Genomic DNA, 24,684 nt, shown 5'->3' on the forward strand with positions numbered 1-24,684 from the left:
ATCTATAGAACTAGGCACTCCCATCTTTGCTCTGTATTACCATGATGAGTGCCAAGACAGTAACTATATGATCTGTCTGTAACCTGTCTCCTTTTTGTTTGTATTTTTATTATTTGCTATTCATTAATTGTTTTTAGTTTAAAAAACTGTATACATTAGTTAATAGGTGTTTTGGAATACAAAGACTAAATGTCATAAATTATCCTAAGCTAATGCTTTCAATTACACTTTAATAAAAGTCTTTGAGCAAATGTCTTGTTTTCTCACTTGAAATTTTTTAAATAAAAGAATTAGGAGCTACCAGTTATTTCTTTATAAATATAATTTTAAAGCCATAGAATCTTTTAAAATTAAATTTTCGGAGAATTATAGGTTTCTGGTTGAGAAGAGTCTTGTGTGGACTTTTAAAAAAAATATTAACTTTTTTTGGTGTATACTTGGCTTACAACAGTGTTAGTTTCATGTGTACGGTAAAATGATTCAGTTCTATACACACAAACACATGTATTTTTCTTTTCTTAGATTCTCACATTTATTTTCTCACATAGGTTGTCACAGAATATTGTGTAGAGTTCCCTGTGCTATACAGTAGATCCTTGTTGGTTATCGTGTATATAGTAGTGTGTGTGTCTTCATCCCAAGCTCCTGATTTTTTCCTCCTTCCCCTACAATTTCCCCTTTGGTAACCATAAATTTGTTTTCAGTATCTGTAAGTCTGTTTCTATTTTGTGGAAAAGTTCATTTATGTCTTTTTTAAAAAAATTAGATTGTACATATGAGTGATATCATATGATATTTGTCTTTCTCTGACTTACCTCACTTAGTATGATAATTTCTAGGTCCATTGATACTGCTGCAGACGGCATTATTTCATTCTTTGTGTGGCTGAATAGTGTCCCATTTTATACATATGCACCACATCTTCTTCATCCATTCCTCTGTTGATGGACATGGAGGTTGTTCCATGTCTTCGCTATTGTAAACACTGCTGCAGTGAACGTTGGGGTGCAGGTACCCTTTTGGATCATGTTTTTGTTGTGTGTGTTTTTTTTTTTTTTTTTTAGTAGCTAAGTATTTATTAGAGAAGCTGGTCCTCTAACAGGGTTTATATAGTACTTGTGCTATAAGTTGCATTACCATTCCTGGGTGCTTGCACTTCTTGGGCTTTTCCACTGAAATGTTTTTATAATAAGACTACCTTTGTGTTTGTTATGTACTGCCTTAATTAATGACTTTATAGTATTTGTATTGAGACCAGAGTAGTAAGGAACCACAAGAAATGCTATTCTGAAACACGCTTGGGGTACATGGGAGGAGAGGAGAGGGGTGACTCCTTTTTTCCTGTCTTATTTCTCCTGCATCTACTTCAGTGAGCATGCAGGTAAGCTAGAGAAGGATACTGCTTTTCCATCTCTGATTTCTCAAAATTTTGTCAAGCTTTGGAAGTTATATACTGTGTTCTTTTTACAGTGTTGTTCTTTAAAGTAATATAATTTTGGAAACTTGTGGACTTGTTCTTTAGAGTTTTACTGAGGAATAAGTAATTATAATTGTATATATTTAAAATGTACAATTTAATGAGCTTCGACATATGTGAACCATCATTATAGTAACATGATAACATACATTTTCATCATCCCCAAGAATATTGTTGTGCTCCTTTGTAGTGCATCCCCTGATCTGCATTCCATCACCATAGATAAGTTTACATTTCCTCAAATTTTAAATGAATGGAATTACATAATATGTATACTATGCATGTATACATACTAACTATGTATACTTTGTTGGGGGGGTGGGTTCTGATGTCTCTCAATCAGCATAACTGAGGGTTTATTCACATAGTATCTTGTGTCAATAATTTGTTCATTTTTATTTGCCAAATAGTATCTAACTCAAATATTCCAAAATTATTAATTCACTTACCTGTTAATGGATATTGGGGTTGTTTTCTGTTTGGGGTTAATGAAGCTTCTGTGAACATTTATGTATAAATCCGAGCATGGACATGTACCTTTATGTTTCTTAAGTTAAGTACTTACTTAGAAATGGGATGGTTGGGTTACATGGTAGGTATATGTTTAACTTTTAAGAAACTGCCAACTATCTCCCAAACTGATTGTACCATTTTTACATTCTTGAGCGTTCTAGTTCCACATTCTCACTAGCATATGATATGGCCAGTCGTGTGTGTGTGTGTGTGTGTGTGTGTGTGTGTGTGGCTAGAACCCTTGTTATTTCAGAAATAAGCATTCTGTGTAGCTTGAGGTGGGTAGAGTAGTTATTTCTGGATTATTATAATAAATACTTGTCAAAACACCAACTATTTCAATAATAATACACTTATTTATAAGAACGTCTAGAAATAACTCTTCTATATCAAAAAACTTACTGGCACAAGAGAGTTAAACAATGGTCTGTAGAGGAGAAAAGGAAAATTCTTCTAGGGGAAGCTTCATAAAGCATTTTCTCCATTACTACTTTTTTGGTGCGGGTCCCAAATGCAGGAACTTATGCTCCATTACATTTCTGATTGATATAGTTAATGAAAAAAGCCTCGCTTTGCCTTGCTTTAGTCTTTTTGTTTGGCCATTCTGGTGGTTTGTATGGGTGTCTGTGTAGTGGGGCCCAATATTGTTTTAATTTACGTTTTCTACATGGACTGTGATCTTGGGCTGCTTATTTGCCATCTGTGTATCTTCTCTGATGAAGTGTTTGTTCAAATTTTCTATCCACTCTTCAACATATTGTAACTTCCTTTTATCAGTTGGTGGCTTGCCTTATCTGAAGAGAAGCAGTTTTAAATTTTGATGAAGCACACCTTATCAACTTTTTCTGTACAGTTCTTTTTATACTTTGTATCCTATTTGAGTACTGCATCATTTTGTTTCTTTGATTTTTACTAAAAAGTTAGATAATCTCTCTCATTTTTTAGCCATTAGGGGGCAAAAAGTATAGGAGGCAGTTATAAAGCTAGAGTCATAGCTGCCTTGTATTTTTCTTATATTATACTTTAAAAACAAATTGTGTAGATTCTAGTACTTTTTATTTGTTCTTTTTGGTTGATTTTTAAACCTGTCAAGGATTAAGAGATTGCTGATCAAATTCCTTTGTTTTATGAGGTGAAGGAACTGAGATTCATAAAGGTTACATGACTTTGCTAATGGTTTACAGTTTATGATTATTCTAAGATCAAACAATCTGAGGTCCTCTTAGATCCCGTTTCACTACTTATTTCCCTTTGAGGAGCTGGTCTTTGTGATGCTGTTGATAAGACTTTACTGCATGCTATAACATTAAAATAAATGTAGTTCCTTCATTTGTTGCTTCTTCATTGCTCATTGTGATTAATATCCTATTGAAAGCAATCTTATTAAAATTAAAGTAGGTTAGCTTTCTAAATGAATCTTAATTATCTTAAAATTTCATTAAAATGTTGAATTTAACACTTTTGTTTTTGTAATTCTTTCCAAAGGTCTGTAAACAGATTTGGCTAGGATTATTTGATGATAGATCTTCAGCAATTCCAGACTTCAGGGATCCACAAAAAGTGAAAGAGTTCCTACAAGAAAAATATGAAAAGAAAAGATGGTGAGTGAATAGTTTCTATTTAGAGCAAAGGCTCCCCAGATTGCATTAATTATGGGTAAGATTAATATAACAGGAAGGAAGGAAATAAGTAGGTAGACAGGAAATAAGGAAATAGGTAGATAACTTATTATACTTTGGCTTTTATTGGATTTGATTTCCAAAAATCTTTACTTCTGCTTTGTCCTAACTTATCTGTGCCTGGCAGTAGCCTTTTTGTCACCACCAGGCCTCTTACCCTTTTTTGGGAAGTTGGGGATTCTTCCTTGTAGACCTTTACTATCCCTGTTAGCTTCTCTAGACATTGTAGTCATGTAAAACCTCCTTTCTTAAAAATCTTTCTTTGTTTAGCAAGTGTTTCTTTAGTTTCTTTTATATAGTAAGCACTGCGCTAAAGCACTCATGAAGCAGTCTATTCACTTAATTGCAGGTTGCAATAATTTTTTGCTCAAAATACCCCTCTTTGCTCAAACTGCCCACCCAAGAAGTCATTTTTCTACCTTGTTAAGAAGGAAGTGTTCATACTTTTAAAGTTAAACCTGTCAGATGTTAATTTTTGAAAAGGAGTTAAAACAGATGTACGTGTGGCTAGTGAAGTGTTCTAAAGCAGAGCAAAGGTATATTTGTGGAGAAGGCGATGGCATCCCACTCCAGTACTCTTGCCTGGAAAATCCCGTGGACAGAGGAGCCTGGTAGGCTGCAGTCATGGGGTCGCCAAGAGTCGGACACGACTGAGCGACTTCACTTTCACTTTTCACTTTCATACATTGGAGAAGGAAATGGCAGCCCACTCCAGTGTTCTTGCCTGGAGAATCCCAGGGATGGGGGAGCCTGGTGGGCTGCCATCTATGGGGTCGCGCAGAGTTGGACACAACTGAAGTAACTTAGCAAGGGTATATTCGTAGAACTAATGTTCAGCTACTTTGAGCTCTTCATTTTAGCTGTATGAGAACAATTTAAATTAGCTTACTAAGAGTCATTAGTGATGAATTCTTGGTTATTTCTTTAGTGTGTGTATTTTAGTTTCAGTAGTGTGTATTTTCCTTCTTGAGAGGTTAAAAAGATGAGAGAGAATCATAAATAGAGGGATAATGAAGTAAATGGCCTCTTGTTTGCCAGAGGAACTGTATTTTAACCCAGAGAATATCTTCAAAAAACTCTTCTAGTTGAGGGAATACTTGCTGTGGTTATGAGTGAGATATCTCCACTTCCACTGGGTGAGCATAGTAGAAAGAAGTGGCTCTAATTTGTATGTTCTGTGAACTTTGTATTCTTACTGTTCTCTGGAGGAGACTAATTTTTGCCAGGGCCATATTCAGCATTACTGGAAACATTAGGTATGAATATAGAAGAAAAAATAACAGCAAGATTTTAGATCAGGAAAGAAAAAAAAAAAACTTTACAAGATGAGGTGATAGCAAAAACATGCTGCCATAAATAATTCTCTTAAAATGAAGTATATAATTATCTTTTTATCATTTTAGTTCTAAATTTCCCAGGCCTTTATCCTGTAGTTAAGACCTTTCTCCTTGATAGCCTTAGCCTAATTTTTCATTTTCCGAAGTTTCGCTTTTACCAGCTCAGAGTTAGTTTAAATAGAACTGGGTTTTCAAATGCTTTAGCTTCAGCTGATAAGAGGAAAGCATGTGTGAATAAGAGATGATAGAATTAAAACCGGAAGTCCCTTCTCCCTGCATTAGTGATAATAGCCACAAAATAAAATAATAAAAATTATTTATTCAAACCATAACCAAATAATTGTAAACCTCAAATAATTATAATTTGTGTTATCTTTTTTGTCCTGAGGAAACAGAATATTAATAAGAGTAAGACAAATACAAACTTCAATTGGTGGGTAGGGGAGAGGGAGTGACTAGCATTTAGGTAGGCTGGGACTTTTCCATTTTAAACTCATGCTCCTGCACGCCTGACATGTACATAGTGGGTGGTGCAGTGGGTTTGTAATGTGACATAAGTGAAAGTGAAGTCGCTCAGTCGTGTCCAACTCTCTGTGACCCCATGGACGGAGGAGCCTACTAGGCTCCATGGTATTTTCCGGGCAAGAGTACTGGAGTGGATTGCCATTTCCTTCTCTGCAACATAAGCATTATCCAAATGCAGTCTCTCTAAAAACCCTCAATGTGGGCAGCTACACTTAAGACATTGAGGCTGGTGCTGTCATCTGAAGGGTTTCTGAAATTATTCTTTTAACAAGCTTTGAACTCATTTCCTATGATGTACATGTTTAGTTAGCTTTTTTACTTGTAGCTACATAAGCCTTTGAGCCAAAGATTCTTACCTGATTTTATGCTTTAAAAAGGCTTGGCTATTTTCAGAAGTTGGCATCACTACTGATAAGCCAAACTGGGAAAATGTAACTTCCTGTTTTCATCTCTTCCATATACTGAAAAAACCAGTTTTGTTGTTTGTGATTATTATATAATTTGATAATAGCCAATGCTTGTGTATAAGTACTTTGTAAATGTTAATTTGTTTATACCTCATAGTAACCATAGTGTTTTAGAAGAAAATTCGGGGGCACAAAGTGCTGAAGTTGTTTGCCCTGGGTTTCACATCTGTTGAGTGATGGAGCTAGGATTAGAACTCTGATTTTGGAGCATAGACAGGACCCTGGCAGGCTATAGTCCATGGGGTCACAAAGAGTCAGACATAGCTGAGCACACATGGCACACACATGTGGAACACAGTAGAAAAACTCTGCTTTTCTGCTTCTCCCATCTGTGTGATGTGGGGAAGGAGGGTAGTTAGAACCAAACCCAGAAATTCTGTGAGCAAGAGCTCTCAAAGAATGCCAGCCCTGGAGATAGCACTGCCAATATATGGGCACTGTGTTCTCACTTCTCCTCTCTGTTTTCTTTATTCCTTTCACCCCATGAATCCTTACATGACTGGAGTTAAACCTAAAAGACCTGTAAAGTCTTATGAACATCTTTCCATGTCAAGACAGAGCAGCTGTGTATTAATATAGATACTAGCATAACCCTTTCAATCATTTTTCTCCTGATGGATTTTGGTTTATTGTTGTTTTTTTTTGAAATCTAAAAGAGTACTGTGGTAACATACATTTATTTACACTTAACCCAATTATTGCCTAAGGATAGATTATTGGAAATGGTACTTCTGGGGCACAGTATTTTAATAGAGAGTAACAAAATTTGTAAAGTTTATACTCAGACCAAATGTATGTTATTATAATTTACATAAAAATGTTTTCATTTCTGTGTCTCTCTCGGTGAATTGCTTCTGTCCATTTAAAAATTGAATAGTTAATCTTACAGATTTGTAATAGACCTTTATATTTTGGGCTATTAACTGTAACATAAATATTTTTCCTTCCTTTTGCCCAGTTTTCAAATGTTATGATCTTACAGTACTTGATAAACTACAAGTCTTCTTTTTTTTAAAAAAAGCAGTTAATACTGTTATCTTAGAAAAACTAAGTAAATAATTGAAGCAAGTTTTGTGGTTGCTGTTTTATTACCTTTTCTCTGAATATTTTAATTAAGTGTACTCTTATGGTATCAATTCTTGAAATAAGATTAATATCAAAGCAGTCTTGTACAGAATTATAGAGTTAAGCTTTTTGAGCTTAGTATTCCCTACCGCTTCCTTAGTTAACTGCCTCTTCAACTTTTCATATGTTTTAGGTATGTCCCACCAGAACAAGCCAAAGTGGTGGCGTCAGTCCATGCATCTATTTCAGGGTCCTCTGCCAGTAGCACGAGCAGCACACCTGAGGTCAAACCACTGAAATCTCTTTTAGGAGATTCAGCACCAGCACTGCACTTAAATAAGGGCACGCCTAGTCAGGTGAGTCATTTTTAAGTCTTTTTAGAAGCTTCTACGTAAGGAGGATTGAGTACAATGAATTTGGGAATTAAGACAGTTGCATAATGCTACTTGTATACCAGTAGCACTATGTCCTAATGGTTTATAATACCTTGAAAGATACTTGGTTAAGTGGTTGCAGTGTGTCTGTTTTTGTGGTTTTTGCTATTGCGAATATGAGTTTGTAAAGGTATTCAGGAGCAATGTCATAGATGTAACATGTAGTGGTAAAACATGAATCTGTGGTGACCATCAGAGTTATTTAGAACAGTATAGCCTTTGTGATACACTTTTACAGGAAAGGATTTCTCAAGCACAGAAGTTTTTCCCCATCCTGATGGTGAAACATGTTTATCATTGAAACGCAGGTAGCTTTGCATTACATAACGTATTCTAAAAAACTGAGTAGACTGAAGTCTTTTCAGCAGTTGGTGTCTAGAGTTTATGCTTCTATACTTCATGACAGTCAGATGAGTTATGACAAATCTGTTACTGTGTGGCATTATGTCTGTCTTACATAAGAATGATTCTGAAGCATGTTATTATTTGAATTAAATTCCACCCTTTTAAAAAGTGCATATACCTAGGATTCCACCCTTAAAAAAATGCATATACTAGGGCAACTAGATAAATTGCTCCATTTTCACGAAAGCTTTGAATAAAAAATGAAGAGAAGGGTAAAGTCAGTATATTGTAACTCTTCCCCTTGGATAAAAGATTTGTTCTGTGAAAGCCTTAACATCATACTCTTAGCAATAAGTCTGTTTTGTGTCTTGAGGTATAACACCTGCTGTAATTATACTTCATTGCTTTTGACTCTGTACTTAAAAGATAATTATGGGCATAGATGTTGAAAATTTGTGCTTTTCAGAAAACATGGCTCAGATGGTAAAAGCGTCTGCCTGCAATGTGGCAGACCCTTCGATCCCTGAGTTGGGAAGATCACCTGGAGAAGGAAATGGCAACCCACTCCAGTACTCTTGCCTGGAAAATCCCATGGACGAAGGAGCCTGGTAGGCTACAGTCCATGGGATCACAAAGAATCAGACACAGCTGAGCTACTTCACTTTACCTTTGTTTATTCAAAACTCTACAAGTAGATTATATAATCTTTAAGCTGTTTTAAGCTTGGTGAATTGGAAGAAGTTTTATAAATGTTTAGCAAATCTAACTGGAAGCTCTTTGTAGTTAATATGTGGATTATAGTCCCCTGTTGTAGGTCGCTCCCAAGGGCAGCAGCAGGAAAAGAAGCAGTTTGACCTTTTAAGTGATCTTGGCTCAGACATCTTTGCTGCTCCAGCACCTCAGTCAACAGCTACAGCCAATTTTGCTAATTTTGCACATTTCAACAGTCATGCAGGTAAGTGTTTTTTCCTAGCAGCTTTTGCCAGTGTTTGAATAATCATCAAATTAAATGTGGAGCACTAAATTAAGAATTCATTTGGTCATTTTGAAGCAGTTTTATATGATAATTTGAGACATATTTTTTGCATGTATGTATTTCACTGTTTTATAAATATGACAAAAGCCAGTACTTACTGAATTGGTTTCCTGTTTTATTTTGGGACTTATTTTACCTTCTTTTACTCACCTGTGAAATTGTGATGCTCTCTGCCCTTTTTTTCCTTTCAGTTTCATGTCCTGGCTTATAGTTGGATAATAATGGTACAAATTATTTAATGTATATGTATCAAAAAATATGTTGTTTGAGATAATTTGGAAAATTATAGAAAACCTTCAGCCACATTTCTATCAAGTATTAAAGGAATTTTTGTTTTGAATATCAATAAAAACATTTTCTAAGACTATGCTACAGAAGGAAGTTGTGGTATGATTTATGTATGTTTGTGTCTGTATGTGTTTAAAAAGAGATCCTAGGGTGAAGATTTCTTTCAAGAGATTATACGGAGAAGGGTAAGAAATCAGGAAGCATAAGTTGTTGGGACTGTGGTAGGTTTTCCATTTCTTACATTAGCCAAGTAGCAGAAGTCCAGGAGACTGAAAAAAATCTTTCCCCTTCATCCTCCAGGCGGGAAGCCAGTTGTTTCTTCTCTGAGCAGACAGGAGCTCCAGCTCTCTGTTCTCACCTCTTGCTTTTTGAATGATGGTCAAAAGAGTTGATGGAAGAATCAATGAATAGAGAGTGAAGCTTCTGTAATTTATGAATATTCTGCTTATCTCAATTTTAGGCTTATTGAGATATAATTTGAAATGATAGATAAATAGCTGCCAAACTCTTATAAATTTTCAGCTTATTTCATGTTTCATGTGTGTGTGTTTGGTCTCTGAATGCAATTTGTGAATAATTTGCAGGTCAGGGGATTAATGTTACACTTTTCTATGTAGCCATATTAGCAAAAAATAGACAAGTCAGTGTACTCCACAGACTGATTTGTACCATGATTACCTTTATATTTTCAATAACTCCCTTAAAATGCTTTTTGAAAATAATTGTGATTATTTAATTGTGACATATAAATGTTAAAAAATAGCAATGTATGATTTTATCAGATTGACTGAAGATATTAAATATTGTTGTCTCTTTTCCACATATGACAGAAATGTAGTAGAGGACAGATATGTCTGTGAGGAAGTAGTTTAGTAAGTCAGGTTGCCTGAGAGTAATAATTTTTTAGCCTAAAGTTCTTTTGTTTTTACAAAGGACTACTCAGATTACTCTTTTCTTACCTCATTTGATTCCAGGAGCATAAAAAATATATATGGATATTGCAAGAAAAAGCTAATAAAATTACTTATTTATTTTCCCTTCTAGTATAGTTGATGCCATCTTTTACTTTTTACCTTACGTAGTTTTTAAGTGTAAGCCATTGTCTTGGTTCCATCTGAAATGTCTTTTCCCAGAACCTTTGTAAGCACTCTGAATTTATACTTTTTCATACATGGTTCACAGATTTAAAGTCATTGATAGCTGAATTCTTGCCCTGAAATTCTCATGTCAAAAGAAAGTAATGGGTGAAAACTTTCTCCTCAACAGATTGATGTGACAAATGGAACCTTTAATGGCAGACAGTAATTATTCAGATAAGCCAATCTGGCTAGCATTATTTTATAGGAAAACCTGTTCTTTTACAGAAAATTTAATGGCTTAAAAACCAGAAGTCTTTACCCTTCTTTGTTTGAACATTCTGGCTGAGTTAGTGTGTGTGGATGTGTGTCGATGATGGGGTCAGTATTATGTTCAGGAAAAGTCATCTTCTATAGAAATATACATGGCAGTTAGAAACATAATTTACTATGGAATGTAATAGTTACCTTACCTGGTAATAAACATATCATAAAAACTGTAAACTGTCATTGATTATTGTCACATCTTATATGAGGGATGTCAAACTCAATCGCCTTGCCACCCAGTTAACACAGATGAGTGGTGTAATGCACTGTGGAAGGGACCACAGTGCCCCTTTCAGAGGCAGATGTTCTGTAATCTCCTGTTGCCACATGGAAATGCGGGCTCAGGGTTCCTAATATATTGATTCTTTTAAGAGAGGCAAGAAATCTTGTTGAAATGCTCGCTTTAAATGTTAGGAATTGATGAAAATAATCTAAAATATTGTATAGATGAAATGAAGTCTGTTATCTGGATTTGATGAGAGTTGCTGGCTGCTATCCTCTGGTCTCTACATTTTTATTTTTTTTTCCTTTTACATGAGTATCTATTGCTCACTGAAGTGTAAAAACAGCTCTGGGCAAGATTCAGGCCCATTGACTTAGTACCTTAAATTCTAAACTGAGTTGACTCTTTTGTACTTTTTGAATAAGATTATATAAAAAGCATTCTTTACTATTTTGTCACATTCTTTTTAGTCTGGATTTCTTTGTGTAGAAGTTGCTTGAGGTTCTAGATAGTAGGTTTTTAAAAATGTATTATTAGTGTTTAATTCCAAAGTTGTGTTTATCAGAGTTTCATTCCATAGCGCTTATAATTTTCAAAATGTACTGTAAAAAGTTGTTGAAAACAGTGAGTGGATTCAGTATCTATAAATAAGAACTGATAGAAGTATTACAAAATCCTGTTTTGTTGTAATGAATAGGTATTTGATTAGTTTGTTTGGTGCTCTGGTTGGAAAATTATAGATATGATAAAACAGACTTGATAAGCAAAATGGATTACATTGAACTAATTTTTTTCCTTATGTTTAAAACATGTTAAATGTAAGTTTTTCCCATATGATGTTCTAAATATAAGTTAAATGTTCAGTATATATTATTATAGACTACATAGTCATATATATTTCAGGTTATAAGCCACAGACTAGCTTAGGGACCCATTCCTGTTTATACAAGGGACAGATGTATTTCATTTGTTGTTCTCAACCATACAGCTAAGGGTTCCAAAAACTTGGAAACTTGCCTTTTGAAATATAATCTACTCTGAATTTGAGAACTTCATATATCATGTTCTCTTTTCATTTGGTTTACAGTTGTATTATCTGTTTTCGCCTTAAGAAACTTACTTTGTCTTTTAGAATTTTCTTTGGATTAGCATTTTAAAGCTGATAAGAAATTATTCCTATTTTTTTTATAAGTTGTAGAATCATAGTGTTGGTTTTATTAGTAGAGGCCATCTAATGAATCTTCTCATATCAGTAAGAATACTGGTAGAGCCAGAACAATGAGGGACTAATCCAAGGGTTTACAGTTTCTCATGTTAAGATGGAGTTGTCTGACTCTTATCTTAGATTCCCTTTTCATTAAACTGCACTTATGGTCTTGTCAGCAATGTGCCAGTAAACTGTTTAACCTTATATATAATTTAAACTGGTATAGATACTTGTTTCAAAATATTTTTTGAGAAATTAATTAAAACATTTTTTAATCTATTAGTATTTCTTCTATTATATGTATTTTGGGGAAAGTAAAATTTCAGCCTGTAAAGTTGAATTTTATCTTATTAAATAAAAACAGACATAATGTAGGGAGTCAAGAAAATACAGAATTTATGTTAAGCAGTAAGCAGCCTTTTAATTTAGGTACTTCTGTGTGGTATTTGAGGGCCAAGACAATTGGTTTTATAAAGGTTTTCAAGAGCAAAGTGGGATAGCACTCCACATGTCAGAAGTGGTAGGTTGGCACAGATGTGTAGGAAAAGGGGGTCTGATCTTCTTTATGTACATGTCCCCCTGCTCGTTATCATACCCAGTTAGACTAAAAAAAAAAAGAGCAGTTACAGGAAATGCTGTAAGTTTTGCTGATTTTCTTCCTAGAATAATGTTTTACTTTAACAGACAATTTTTTTTGCTTAGTGACTTCTTTTGGCTTGTTACCTCTGAGCCACCAGGGAAGCCCAAGTAGAGTACAGACTCACTGAAAAAGGCAAGCTCAGGACATGATACCTACCTGAAATCTCACTACTTCCATTTAACTAAAATGCAGATTTTGTATGCACATGATATCATGTTTAACGAAGTTACCACATGAAGATATATCTGGAATTTATTAACCTATTTATCTTGTTTACTTTGCTATAAGTATTTTTGTATAAAGCTAAATATTCTTTACATGATATATTTCTTAATGGCTATATTATATTCATCATGTAATGTTCTTTAATTAAGTAATCCCTAATTACTGGCCATTTGAGTTTCTGATTTTTCATTATTATAAAAAATACATTGTTTAGCTATTAGAATTAGCTGTATGCTCATTTGTAGTAGTCTTACAAAAACTGTCTAGAAATAGAATTGCCTGCCAAGGAATTTAAAGTGGCTCACTCACTTTGTTGGACATCCTTTTCACTCTTACCATTTAGCATTCACTTTCCTGCATATCAACCACTTCTTATTCTTATCTTATCCTCTGTAAAAATCTTATCCAGCATCTGTTTTGGCCTTTTAAAAAATCTTTTGTTTTACCTTACATATTAACTTTATAGAAGCCTAGGACTTTGCTGTTAGATTGGTTACCAGTTGGGAAATGCCAGTTGGTCTTTTTCAGTAGGTTTGAGGTGTATTTATGGTATAATTTTTACTAGTTTTTATTGTTTCTTAAGTTAATATGTGTTTTAATATGATAAGCTCCTAATAAAATATGAGTTTCTTCAGTTTATTTGATGATCCATGTCCAACTTTTTGCTTTTTTTAAAGTATGCTATGATGTAACATAGTTGCAAGCTTAAAAACAACAAAAATTTTTAATGTAATCAAGCCGTTTTCATATGATTCATGTAACTGGTGAATCACCATTTTAAATCTCAATTTTCCAAATGTATCCTGTATCCCATATCTCTCTGCTTTACTAAAACTTGTGTTTAGTGCTGTTAATTCAGAGATTCCTTTAATAGAGTCACTTTATAGTACTATTCGTGATGCCACTCAAAGGCTATTTGTGTACAAATTTATCATCGTACTGGATGCCCTTTGATGAATTGCTTGCGGTTGGGTGAAATAAACATTTGTAGAACTTAAAATCTGATTTCTAAATGAATTTTCTTTAAGTTATGAAACATGGAAACTTTCATAAAATTCTTAAACTCATTTATCATATTTTTTATTTATAGTTTTCATATTCATTAACATGTATTATTCCTTACCATTTACAGCTCAGAATTCTGCAAATGCAGATTTTGCAGACTTTGATGCATTTGGACAGTCTAGTGGTTCGAGTAATTTTGGAGGTTTCCCCACAGCAAGTCACTCTTCTTTTCAGCCCCAAACCACAGGTAGAGCCTCTCCAGCATTATGATTAAATGTTTACTTTAAAAAATAGAATACAACTCTGTAGATATAGTTTTGGAAAATTATTCTAAACTTAAATTCTGTGATTATCTGGTTTTAAAATAGTTCTGTTTTACAAAGCTCTGGGGAAACCTGAAATCTTTATATTTTTCTTTATTTGTTTTTCTGGACACTAGTGTTTTGTCTAATTCATATCTGTTTTCCTTTTCCTGCACATGAATCTTTCTTAAATTTCTTACGCACGGAGACATTGAAGAAGTAATAGTTTTTTAGGTTCACAAAATACGTTTTGATTTAATTTAGGCTCTAAATAAAAGAAGCTAGTTAATTATTTCCATAGAACTAAAAATGTAAGTACTTTTCAGGGCAGCAAGCTTCAGAAAATAATTGGTTGAGTAGATTATTTAATAATCACTTTGATAAACTTCATATAGTTTTCTGTGCAGGAATTGGTCTTTAAACATTGAATACTTACCCGTAAACTGTATCATTTTCAGAAACTCATTGAACCTTTGTTTAGATCTTTGGCTGATTGCTTTTCTTTCAACTTTTAACTCTGTATTGTCTTAAAGCCTTTTCCTTCAACTTTCTTTTTTTTTCTTTAAATTTCATCATTTACATAATTTCTGGCTGTCCAGCATTTAGAATGCTTTCATCTAGCTGCAGTTTTGGTGAATTTACTTCAGCTTTTCCTCTCCAGGCTTCCAACAGTAAGTTCTGTTGTCAAGTAGGCATCTTTTACTAATTTGTATGTTTAATGGTATATTTTATAGGTTTTTCAGTTATAGAATTTTAATCATCCTTTCATGATAATTCTCCATAAATTCGCACTTCTACTCTCCTCACTATTGCTAAACTCGGAGAACACAATAGTGTACAGTAACAGTTGCCTTAATAATTGTTTTTATTAATTTGAAATAACTTTCTTCATACAGATTTTAAAAACTTAGTATGTGCTTTGTTCACCAGTTCCTTGTAACAGATCACAGTCTTTTAAATACAAACATTTAGTTTTAATCAAAAACAGAGTTTAATTTCTGTAAGACATGTATTTGTTTTAGAATGTATAAAAAACTGATTGATGGAAAGTGTTTTTTTTTTTAAAAATAGGGTGTAATGTCTCTTTCTGAAATACCTTTAAGTGCGTGTTGCTCTCAGTTTAATCTATAACTGTATATACATGTATCTATATCTACTATCTTGATTGCTGAAACTAATGTGTAGGTATAAAGAACAAACATCAAAAGTATTGCATCAGAAGCATAGAATGAATATATACTGGTTTTTAATATTTTGGTAGTATGTTAGGGAAGATTCTAGAATATAGAACAGTCTTTAAAATCTTAGTAGAATAAAATTGATGTTTTATTTATATTATTTATTTATTAAGTGCTCTTATTTTTTCCTTGAAATATGTTAGCATGATTTTACTGAAGACATTGTAGTGTTGTGTGTACATTAAATTATGTGGAATTGAGTAGTAGCTCTTCAAGTACAATAAAACTGAGTAGCATGGAGACTCTCCGGTGAATTATTTTGTTCATTCCGGGATAGGTAATTACACAATTACGCCATAGGAACTTGTTGCCCTATATGTTGTCAGGACCTTTGAAAATCTAGTTTTGTAGACTGTGAATGGTCATGTGTAGATGATTCAAGTTGAATGCCATTTGCCAATTCTTACTTTTAAGATTTTAGGATTGCTTATAGGAAACTTAGTTTAAGAAGAAATGATCATATAATCTATCAAAGGATATTGGGAAAGTCTAGCAGTTTCAAGTTTTCTGTCTATTCCATTACAGGTGGAAGTGCTGGATCAGTAAATGCTAATTTTGCTCATTTTGATAACTTCCCCAAATCCTCCAGTGCTGATTTTGGAACCTTCAATACATCCCAGAGTCATCAAACAGCTTCAGCTGTTAGTAAAGTTTCAGCGAACAAAGCTGGTCTACAGACAACAGACAAATATGCGGCACTTGCTAATTTAGACAATATCTTCAGTGCTGGGCAAGGTATCAAGCTTTAAAGAAAAGAATACAAATTTGTGTATTAAGCAGTCTTCTACATTTGGTTCTATTTATTAAATTCTGAGGATGCTTTTCTTCATTGTGTATAGGTTTTATCTACACTAAATTTTCGTGACTATTCAGCCCATTTTGGATCTGAAATAACCACACGGTAGAAAGCCTAGAAACTAGTTTGTAAGCTTCTAGATTTAAAAGAAAATAATTGACAAAAATTTAATTTTGTCTTAGCATGCTTTATTGTTCTAAAGGCCAAAAGGGCCAAGAGATGACTAGAGGATTATTTGGTGGTTTCTATGATGTATTAATTTTGAACTATTTTCTATGACTATTTTAGTATTTATTTAAAAAGAAATAAAGCCTATTTGCAGTGTATTTTTATACCCAGTTATGGTCGTAAGGCTAGTATTTTTGCCTCTCAAAGTGCATAGTGTAGTAAGGAGAACAGCTGGGGTCTGCTTTCAGACTGGATTCTGATCTCTGAGCATGATTTCTCATCTCCCCACCAAGAGCAATAGAAATAGCATTCAACTTAAAAAGTTGTGTTGTATGTGTTACTGCGTGAGAGGTATTTAGAACAGCATCTGGCGCATAGTAAGTGTTACTTATTACTTATCTTGTTACTCTTACTTATCTTATTACTGTCACTTAATTTTTTTGTAAACAACCCTGGGAAGATGATATTATTAATAGATTGAGTTCACATAGGTCCAGCTTAGATGAGTGTATATGTGTGCTTGATTGAGTTGTCCCCATCTTGCAGATTTAATGTAGCAGTTTGAGAATTTTCTTCTTATATGTAACCTAGACATGTCATTGGTACCAGGTCTTAGTTTTTATTTCAGACAGAGTATTTTATTTTTATCAGAGTGGAATGTATAGCACCAAACTTGTCCAGTATTTTCTGGAGTATTTATTTATTAGGTAAGACTCTAGAATCATGTCCATTTATTTGCTAAGCTCCAAATCAGTTTTAAATTCACACATCATGGCAAATAAGTGCCAAGATAAGTTGAAAGGATAAGCGTAAGTTAAAATCTTTGATTTAATTTGTTTTTGTTTGTTCATAGGTGGTGATCAGGGTAGTGGGTTTGGGACCACAGGTAAAGCTCCTGTTGGTTCTGTGGTTTCAGTTCCCAGTCAGTCAAGTGCATCTTCAGACAAGTATGCAGCCCTGGCAGAACTGGACAGTGTTTTCAGCTCTGCTGCCACCTCCAGTAACGCGTATACTTCCACAAGTAATGCTAGCAGGTAGCTTGTCATTGTCTTGTGTTTCATATTTAAGCTTTTTTTTCAACTTTGAATAATTATGTTGTTAAGTAATCACTATTTGGGGCTTAATTTAAAAGATTCTTGAATATTTTCCTAAGTTTGAAGAAAGTTACGAGTTTACGTTTTTTAGTTAAAATATACTCCTTGAGTAATTACCATAGGGGATTTACCATCGTTTTATATTTTTTATTTAATCAAAAGTACTTTTTCTCCTTGAATGCTGAAATATAATTTAGAGTATATACTCATCTTGAAATGGATGTGTTAAATTGTTAAATACAAATTTAATTATACTCAGAGAATCTGTTTACAGAATTACTTACTTTTAAGGTACAGTTTTTAGTCATGAAGATTAAACACTGAAAGTAACATGTTGTAGCCTGAGTTGTAAGTAAAGTTTTAGAAAGATTTGCACCAGAACCCAAGATTAGTCCTGTATCTTTTCTGTCACACTGGTATTTATAAATAGATGTATCTGTTTCAGTGTTTGTGTATGTATGGTGTAAGGAATTCTTGGCAGAAGAGAGTCTACCACATTTTAAAAACATTTGATCTTTAAAAACTCTTCTAGTTTTTTGACTTCTTTTTGGGTCAAGGAAGCAGGCCCAGAAGTATAGGTGACTTATCTGTACAATGTCTTACCCTTGATTTTCCATTCCTATAGATTGTCTCTTTTATCCGAGTAACTTTTTTTCCCTTTTAGCACCTTTTCCAGAAAAAAATGATAGGATTGCGACACTAGTTAGTTGGGCTTATTCTCCAGTAACACATTTTCTGTATGGCAGATGGGAAAGATTGAATCCAAAGAATAAAATTCAGAGTATTTCTGTATTTTTGCTTTACTAATATTGACTACATTAGACATATAAAATAGTGAACTATAGCAAGGTGGCCATAAAGTCTGGAAACACAGGTATATGTAATGAAATGGTTTATTGATATTACATTATACTCAAAATAAGTGCTCCCCAGAGTATAACACATGGAATATTTGAAGTACCTAAGACCCATTCCTAAGGTTTGTGAGGTTAAAACTAAATTCATAATAATTCTGAGTGGTTGTTTGTGTTTTCATTAATTGACATTTGTATTCATGGTATAGAAACTCTTTAATAGGTTAAGACTTGATGGTGACTTAGCATTGAATTATGGCTCCAGTGCCAGGCTGTACCAGCAGTCATCTAATAGTCATTCCTTGCTACCACACATTCAGTTTTACTTAGGAATATTTTTGATTCAGTTTTTATTATGAATATGCTTGATGAAGCAGTGTAAAGGAATTTGACTTTATTAAGTCTAGACCCTGAAACATGTCTTAATTTTCTCTGTATTGAAGTATGGTATGCATCGAGTAGTTCTGCCGTATACTGAAGTATAAAGCTGTCTTGAGGAAAATCAACTTATGTGGTTTTTTGAGTTGTGGAATGAACCAGCTACTTGTTTTATGGAACACCATTTTTTTCTTGAAAGTATGATTGCTAAACAAACCATGGTTATTGAGATTTGGATATTTGTTAGACATTTTCTCAAAAATGAAATTTTAAGTCTGTCACTTTAGGGAAAACAATGGCTAAAATACACAGTCTCAAGCAACTAAGTAGAATTTCGGAAAATTTATTAACCACCATGAGCTTAATATTAAGCTTCCTACTGCTTTTCTGATGACATGGATGGTGATATTAATGGTTGTTTTTTTATTTTGCATAAGGAAATATATTGACATTTTGAAGATTGGCGTCAAGTATTTTCCAAATGATACGAAAGTAGTAAAAGATTCATTTAAAGTGTAAGATAGACTACTGGATGTTACTTTAAGAGTGCATCAGAGTTCATTGATAGGGTTTCAGATTCCATATCACAGCTGTTGTTGAGTCGCAAAGTTGTGTCCACCTTTGAAACCGCATGAACTGCAGCATTCCAGGCTTCCGTGTCCTTCACCGTCTCCAGGAGTTTGCTCAAACTCATGTCCATTGCGTTGATGATACTATCCAACCATCTCATCCTCTGTCCTTCCCTTCTCCTCCTATACAGATATGAGAGTTGGACCATATTGCAGCTAACCTTTAGGAAATTGTAACTGTTGTTTCTGGAATGATATCAAGCAAGATATACATAGTTATCTGGAAAAGGTGTTAAAATTCTGTTTTGTTCAACTGTGATGCCACCTGAGGCCAGTTTTTTCTTCATATGCACCAAGCTAAACAACATATCACAACAAATTGATCATCTATTAAGCCAGCCATTAAAGAGACTTGTTAAAAGTATCAGATAATATTGTTATTTTCAAATGAATTAAAAATTCTTAAATTTCTGTTTTAATTGATGTACTATATATTGGTAGATATAGTATCGAAGCTCTTTGGGGTTCTTGTTTTTTTTAGAATGTAAATGAATTCTAAGACTTAAAAGTTTGAAAGCTGATGTGATGCATGATATGTTCAGTATTATTTTTTCCATATTTTATGGCAACCCTGTTGTTAGATTACCTTTGCTCTTTTCCCCCTCTCAAAATATGAATTCTTTCAATACTTGTTTTCAGTAATGTTTTTGGAACAGTGCCAGTGGGTGCTTCTGCACAGACACAGCCTGCGTCTTCAAGTGTGCCTGCTCCATTTGGAGGTATGTGTTTCTGGTATATGTATTGGTTTTTATATGGAGTCCAAATATATGTATATATTGTATTGCATTTTCTTAGGGATACCAGAAGACAATCAAAGCACCAGTTTATTGTTAGAAAGCTCTAATTTTCTATCTTCATAAATATATGAACAAATATTTTAAGTAATTGAATACAAATGCATTAGGATTTTATAGTGTATCTTATAATTTTTTAAAGCTACACCTTCCACAAATCCATTTGTTGCTGCTGCTGGTCCTTCTGTGGCATCTTCTACAAATCCATTTCAGACCAATGCCAGAGGAGCAACAGGTAAGAAATGTAAATTACAGAACAGTAAACTTTGGGAAAGGTATATACCACAAAGACACTATATGAAGAACATTAGAAAATAAGGTTCCTTTCTTACTGAATTGACTGTGAAGTGGATTAGTTTCGTCTATGAAAACATATGCTAGCTGAAAGTTTATAGAATCCTGGAACCTAATAGTTGAAAATGGACCATGGAAGTTACCTAGCACTCACCACTGAAAGGTTTCATTTTTTGGGTGTGGAATCAAGCATAGAGATGAGAGTTAAAGCCTTAACTCCCCACTGCCCATTCATGACAGAGGTGGTACTTGAACATTATAATTCTGACTTATTTGTTGATCAGGTTTCACAATTATTGATTATAACTCAATTGAAAATATGTGTCATGTTTTTTCCTTTGCTTGAGATTGCAAGGAATGGATGGATTTTATTATTGATACATGAGATCTTGATAATGAGGTATTTTTCCAATGTGTATCTCTTTTAGGGTTGTTAACATTTTTTGAGGGGTTGTTGAAACTGGTTTAATTTGGGATATAATAATTCGAATATTTTCTCTTTTTATAATTTTTTAAAAAAATCCTCTTTTATCCCTCCCCCTCTTTTTTCTTTTTGATTCATATTGTAAGCTAGCCACATATTTCTTATATTTTGCCTCTTTGATTTTTGTCTTATTACCCTGAACACCAGAGATATTTGCCAGTACCTTGGAGTGTTGGCAGGTGCATGTGGTATGACCCAGTACCCATTAAGCTGAATTTGTTGGTTTTTAGATTTAGATAACTTTAGAACTAAAGCCTTAAACTTGACTTAGAGCATATGTTGATGTGATATTTTGAGAGAGTAAGGTGCTTATAATATCACAATAAATTTGCACCATTAAGAACTACTAATTACTAGCATATTGTTTTGTCATTGGCAAGGTTGAGAACTGTAATACTGAAAGTTTGAACCATAACTTCCATTTTCATATAATGTCTTCATTCATAATCTGTTGCTATCTCACAGAATACATGTTGTATAAGTATTTGAATTTTGCACATAATTTTTAATGATTTATTTTCATTCAAAAACATAAATACACTATGCTTAAACATAATCAGTGATTATTTCAGATTTCTGTTGTGTTTTGGACAAAATATACTATTCATCACTGATGATGTATATAATATTTCTGTTTCTGAGCATAGAATTTTGACTTCATGGAATGAATTTTTAAAATGTCTCATGACGTGGTATTTTGTACATTGTCTCATTTAGTCCTCTTAACTCTCATCAGATGTTTTAATCAGTCTTAACAGCTGAGATGACTGAGGCTCAGGGAAGTTAAGTGCATATGTTTTGGATACAGCCAGATTTGTGTTCAAATTCTGGTTTAGTATTTACTTACTAGCTAATCCTAAAAATGCTTTCTGTATATTATTTTTTTAATGAATGGAGAAAAAGTGATAGGAAAATACATTATTTGCAGTAATAATAATAACTGTTGAGATGTTTAAAGCTATTTAACCCCATTTAAACTGAAGGATGGAAACATTATACCTTGACCAAGATCATGTTGATCTAACTCCTCTGAGCTTTATTATCTTTTTCTGTAGAATGTGAACAGTATTCTCTGTCAGGGATATTGTGAAAATTAGATGATGCAGATCACCTTGTATCGTCTTTGCATTGTTGTATAGAGTTGGGGTGTGTTTGTGTGTTTAGTCGTTCAATTGTGTCTGACTCTTTTCGACCCTATGGACTGTAGCCTGCCAGGCTCCTCTGTCAATGGAATTCTCCAGGCAAGAATACTATAGTTGTCATGGCCTCTTCCAAGGGATCTTCCCAACCCAGGAATTGAAGCCGCATTTCTTACATCTCTTGCATTGGCAGGCAGGTTCTTTACCACTAGTGCCACTTGGGAAGCCCATATGCTTGGTAAATCATTCCTATTATTTATTTATTTATTTATTTTTTGGTGATTGTACCTCCAGACTGGTTCTGTTATTAGAGTTAAGGATTATCACCCCCCACTGTTTAGAGTACAAAAGTCCTTAAAGTTAAGGTTCTATATAAGATGTGAAATAATGTAAAGTGTACAAATTATATCTCAAAAAGCTTGTTCAGATAATATAAAGTAGTTTTAATATTAGTCTAAGCAAAATTTATTGAAAGGTGAATCTAGTATGTCCCCAAATTTTTATTTCAAGGTAAAATATCTTTTCTGTTGTAAACCATTTTGATTTATCACATTGATCATCTTATTGAATTGACTGAGTCAAAGTAAATGTTACCTATGTAATATGTTTCTGTTGAAGCTGAAATATAAACAACCGTGTTTTATATCATCAAACTTAATATCAGTTCATATTAGTATTGTTAAATCCATTTGAGGTAGCTTTTGAAAGAGGTATTAAATAATAGTTCTATGCAAACTGTTTATAAAGTTTTGCTGATACATTTCATTCTTAAAATACACATTTTAATAATAATTTTTTTTCCTGCATTTAATAGCTTTGGGGCCTTGTTTTACCACATTATATAGAAACCTTCAAAATGACTGGCCAGTGTGGCCTAAGACTTATTTTTTTTAAGATTCTATAATATTTAGTATTCTATTTTTCTAGAGCCCTTGAACCCTTTAATTAATGAAGTTAATATAATTTTATGGTTTTCAGTTATTAGGATATTCTCTTAAAACTCTTAAATCTGTCCTTTGCCCCTGAATGAGTACCCTTTATTTTCTGATATTCATTGAATGAATGAATGAATGATTTTAAGTGTCCCGTGTCTCCCCGCGCCACCCCCCCACACCCCCAACCTCCCCCAGCCAAGAAATAAACTTATATAAATGTAGAACCAAAAGAATCATGGTGATATCTAGCCAAGCATCATCATTTTATTACTTAGGTGGAGCCCAATTAGATGGATTTACCTGATTAACCAATGACTAGTATTAGTCAGTGGCACCCCACTCCAGTACTCTTGGCCTGGAAAACCCCACAGACAGAGGAGCCTGGTGGGCTGCAGTCCATGGGGTCGCCAAGAGTCAGACACGACTGAGCGACTTCAGTTTCACTTTCATGCACTGGAGAAGGAAATGGCAACCCACTCCAGCGTTCTTGCCTGGAGAATCCCAGGGACATGGGAACCTGGTGGGCTGCCGTCTATGGGGTCGCACAGAGCTGGACACGATTGAAGCGACTTAGCAGCAGCAGCAGCATTAGTCCCAGAGTGGTTCTAAATCAGCACTATTTCCACTGGTTCCACTCATTTCACTTATAGGAAAGTAAATGAAATATATGTCTACACAAGAACTTGTATACAAGTATTTACAGCAGCATTATTCCTGGTAGTCAAAGGTGGAAACAGTCTTGGCTCAGCTGAGGTGGCTCAGTGGTAATCCGCCTGCAGTGCAGGAGACGAGGATTTGATCCCTGGGTCAGGAAGATCCCCTGGAGTTGGAAATGGCAACCCACTCCAGTATTCTTGTCTGGGAAATCCCATGGACAGAGAAGCCTAGCAGGCTCCAGTTCATGGGGGTCTCAAAAGAGTTGGACACAACTGAACACGGAAACATCCCAGGTGACCATCCACTGATGAATGGATAAAGCAAATGTGTATAGCTGTACAGTGGAGTTTTTTTTGATAATAAAAAGTGAAAAGTAATGATATGTACTGATACATGGTACAGCATGGATGAATCTAGAAAACAGCAGGGAAAATAAAGGATACTAGTCACAAAATGTCATATAATGTGTGATTCTATTTATAACCTGTCCAGAATGGACAAACCTGTAGAGACAGAAAAGAGATGGGGCAAAATGGAGAGCTGATAGGTGGGGAATTTCTTTTAGTGAGGGGGATGTGAAAATGTTCTAAAATTAAATTGTGATGATGATTGTACACCTGGTGAATGTGTTTTTTAAAAACAAAACACTGAATTTTACCCTTTAAGTTGACAAATTGTATGATATATGAATTATATCTCAAAAAGCTTGTTAAAAACAAGTCTAAAATATTTTGATAGCAGCCCAGGACTAGGCATCAATGTTACAGATTGAGTATTGTAGTTAATACTAGTTAACAATCATTGTTGACTAAAAGTCAGGTTTTACCAAAGTGTATTATGTAGAACATGTCTCCTGAGGTGATGTTAACACAGTGCTTCGTGGGAAGGGGTTCTGTGCCCAAAAGCATATGGGAAGTGCTGAGTTAATAACACAAAATTGAACCAGTATTATTAATGCACGATTTCTCAGCGCTTGTAACATGCTCTAAGAAAGGAGCCAAACATAAAGTGACCAAGCTTGTTTATCACAGAACCCTTCTATCTCAGTCAACC

General features: G+C 34.0%; 1 protein-coding gene across 8 annotated transcripts in view; it reads left to right on the forward strand.

The window, feature by feature from the left end:
* AGFG1 (ArfGAP with FG repeats 1) overlaps positions 1–24,684 on the forward strand; it is a 79,323-nt gene that overhangs the window by 49,038 nt on the left and 5,601 nt on the right. For 2 of the 8 annotated variants that reach the window (XM_069578395.1, XM_069578396.1), the window contains exons 3-11: positions 3,476–3,591; positions 7,257–7,419; positions 8,644–8,797; positions 13,997–14,116; positions 14,771–14,842; positions 15,935–16,144; positions 17,227–17,407; positions 19,968–20,047; positions 20,265–20,357. In XM_069578395.1, the coding sequence (XP_069434496.1) occupies positions 3,476–3,591; positions 7,257–7,419; positions 8,644–8,797; positions 13,997–14,116; positions 14,771–14,842; positions 15,935–16,144; positions 17,227–17,407; positions 19,968–20,047; positions 20,265–20,357 (1,189 nt within the window). The remainder of the gene's footprint in view (positions 1–3,475; positions 3,592–7,256; positions 7,420–8,643; positions 8,798–13,996; positions 14,117–14,770; positions 14,843–15,934; positions 16,145–17,226; positions 17,408–19,967; positions 20,048–20,264; positions 20,358–24,684) is intronic. The other 6 variants (XM_069578397.1, XM_069578399.1, XM_069578398.1 and 3 more) reach the window with 3 other exon arrangements.

The sequence above is a fragment of the Ovis canadensis genome, chromosome 2 (assembly GCF_042477335.2).
Source record: "Ovis canadensis isolate MfBH-ARS-UI-01 breed Bighorn chromosome 2, ARS-UI_OviCan_v2, whole genome shotgun sequence".
In the NCBI taxonomy this organism is placed as follows: domain Eukaryota; kingdom Metazoa; phylum Chordata; class Mammalia; order Artiodactyla; family Bovidae; genus Ovis; species Ovis canadensis.